Source organism: Rhagoletis pomonella, unplaced genomic scaffold (genome assembly GCF_013731165.1).
Source record: "Rhagoletis pomonella isolate Grant_MI unplaced genomic scaffold, Rhpom_1.0 Rhpom_scaffold_00010, whole genome shotgun sequence".
Lineage (NCBI taxonomy): Eukaryota > Metazoa > Arthropoda > Insecta > Diptera > Tephritidae > Rhagoletis > Rhagoletis pomonella.
This window is the reverse complement of record NW_023458564.1, coordinates 7,097,666-7,100,432: the sequence shown is the minus strand read 5'-3', so window position 1 is coordinate 7,100,432 and position 2,767 is coordinate 7,097,666. Positions and strand designations below refer to the sequence as shown.

The following is a 2,767-nucleotide window of genomic DNA, read 5'->3' as shown; positions in this document are numbered from 1 at the left end:
AAAGTAGCGGTACCACTGACGGCGCCACCTCTGTTCGCTGCACCGTGGTATTCTACCATCAAGGAATTTTGTATAAAAGCCGAACTAAGAATAAAGTTTCTTTCTATTTTATTCAAATAAACGTGCAGTAGCAGTTATCACATCAACCGGAGTTGCAGTCTTTTTAATGTCTAACAGATTTATTCTTCTTCTTCTTCTGCTAGCTAATTTGTTAGTAAAAATTTCACTAGCAATAATTTGCAGCTCTCCCGTATTGTTACGCTCTCGATTCAGTGCTCTTTTGCAAATTTTTTAGGTTACCATACACTTTCCCAGTAAAAATTTGAAGGTTCCAGTACAAATTAGTACTGACTATTTGTTACTATACAAACCTAATGTGTCAAAGCAGTTCAACAATTGCTCACTTGCAAGTTTGTACTAGTTTTGTGTTCATTAACTTTTTCTGATAGTTTTCTCTTCTTCTTAACTTTACGCTCTATTTTTATATTACGCTCTCGCTGCAATTTACTGGAGAATTTACTATAAACACCTAATATAAGATCTGTAATAACGTTGAATACGTGCGAATAGAATACGGTTGCACCACTGGGTGCAATCTATACATGATTATTTTCTTATTTAGTATTTAAGTTTAAAATATTGCTTAATGTTGAAAAAAAAAACAGATCGCAATAAAATATATAAGTTAAAAAAATTAATTAAATTTCAAACTGACAAATGAAGTCATACACAAACAGACATTCTGCCATTGTTTCTTTAAACTTGCTTCAAATGAATTGCCTTTATGTTAAATATTTATTCAAATTAAAATAATTTTTTCACATTTAGTGAGGTCATTTCTAAAAATTTTTAATCCTCGTGCTAGTAGTATAAAATTATTGATACTGACCACGATAACCAAAGAAAACACGACTATCGTCGCAAGTGTAAACGAAAGGAGTGTATGGGGCGTTCATGTAACAGAGTGCTCAAGTTTATAAGAATATCTGCTTGATAAAGCTATCGGTTTAGATGAATACCACTAGTATAAAATAAATTAATCTAAGATTTACGCTCTATGATTTACTCTAATTATATATCGTAAGAACCAGTACGATCTTTGGCATTTGCTTATAAACTCCAAATAACGCATAATATGGCAGCATCAGTGTTCATTTCGGTGCATTTGCGCTTAAACAGCTGACTATAGCGTAGAGTTCATTCTAAATACAGCTGTTTAATCAACAATTTATTTTGCTTACACCTTATAGAGGGTTGGAAACTATAGGAAATAGGTGAAAAATGCAGAATTTAGGCAAACCTGAGGAGCAAGTCGTGTAATGAACATTACCGAAATTGTCAGTGTATTTAGTTGGTAGATAATTATAAGGTTTTTTGTTTACAGAAATTCCCGACTTGAGCAAGTGGCTAGACCTCTAGAATTAGCTGATGCACTCAAATCAGTGTTAGGGCAATCCATGGAAGAAGTACAAACTGCAAACCAAAACGATGGGTACGTGTTGCTAATTCTCGCTACAATTTAGTTCTATCAAAGTTGTCTAATTCATTGAACTATTGTAGTTTATTCGCACCCCAGTCGCAGGAACAGAAATCAGCAAAGAAACGTGCGTCCGCAGATAAACAGCAAGTATATGGGTACATGAAAAAGAAGATTCTTAACCATTTGGAAAATAATAGTTGCAGCTCAAATAGTGTAAATGATGTGATAGCAGCTTCGAAATTTAATAGGGACGTAATACTCGGTAAAATAGAGTGCTGCAATTCTAAGCCAACCATTTTAATCAACGTTTTCCTTATAGAATATTTAAATCAACGAATGCAAATGGCTGTAATGAATGTGCATGAAGAGTGTGAGTCGCCAAGTTTTAAGAACATTGAAGCCTGGTTAGAGCAATTCAAAAAATGGAATTTACCCCAGTCATGCTTGTATGAACCTGCTCTAGTTATGAATGGCATTGCAAATAATGAGGATATTCCCCCAGCAAACCAATTGGAAGGTATAGACCTAAGGTTTGTAATACTTATAGTTTGTTTTTGAGAAGGACTATAAGCATATTCTTTACTTGCAGATCTGTTTATAAATTTCTAGGAAATGCATTAATGGGCTTACCACAACCAAAATTAAATACCAAAACAGCGGAGTTTTTAGCTAAAGAGTTTGAGGTAATTTACCTTTTAGAAAGCTCATAAGCTGTAAGTCTTGTTCTTCACTATTGCTGCAGGTTTAGGTACGTACATATGTACATATATCGTCGTTTAAAGTGCAAAACCGCGTATCAACAAAATGCAAAACCGCGTATCAGCAAAATGCACAACCGCGTATGTGAATTTGTATAAATTATTTTCTAGAGCGTAAAAACACTCATATTTCAAAATGCTTCTCTTTTTTTATAAAGCAATCGCATTTCTGGCTAGTAAATTTCAGGACGAATGGATAAGGATTGAGCCAAGAGCTTGTGTGAGCTAATCCAATTTTTGGCAGCCAATGTCAGTTACGCGATTTTGCAGAATGACTATACGCGGTTTTGTACTTTAAACGACGAAATGTATGTATGTAGTCTAGCGCAGTGCACGGAGTTAAAAAAAATTAATAGTGGTATATTTTATATTCAACAATTTTATAATGAGCTCGAGGCCATTTTTTTAAATGAAAATTTATTGTGGAAAAGCAACAATAATTTGAAAAAATGGTAGAAGTGATAGCTATTTCGGAAATCACCACATTTCCTCATCAGACTTCTTTCAGTAGGATTCGAACCGACGATCC

General features: G+C 34.0%; 2 protein-coding genes across 6 annotated transcripts in view; one reads left to right on the top strand and one right to left on the bottom strand.

Annotated features, from left to right (window-relative positions):
- Positions 1–2,767, bottom strand: part of LOC118745976 (peptidoglycan-recognition protein LA) — a 167,295-nt gene that overhangs the window by 20,572 nt on the left and 143,956 nt on the right. The gene's annotated exons all lie outside the window — the stretch shown is intronic.
- Positions 1,188–2,767, top strand: part of LOC118745977 — a 177,702-nt gene continuing 176,122 nt past the window's right edge. Inside the window, exons 1-5 of one of the 3 annotated variants that reach the window (XM_036479674.1) lie at positions 1,188–1,316; positions 1,385–1,492; positions 1,561–1,742; positions 1,800–2,010; positions 2,070–2,163. In XM_036479674.1, coding sequence (XP_036335567.1) covers positions 1,282–1,316; positions 1,385–1,492; positions 1,561–1,742; positions 1,800–2,010; positions 2,070–2,163 — 630 coding nt within the window. In that variant the 5' untranslated portion in view covers positions 1,188–1,281. The remainder of the gene's footprint in view (positions 1,317–1,384; positions 1,493–1,560; positions 1,743–1,799; positions 2,011–2,069; positions 2,164–2,767) is intronic. The other 2 variants (XM_036479676.1, XM_036479675.1) reach the window with 2 other exon arrangements.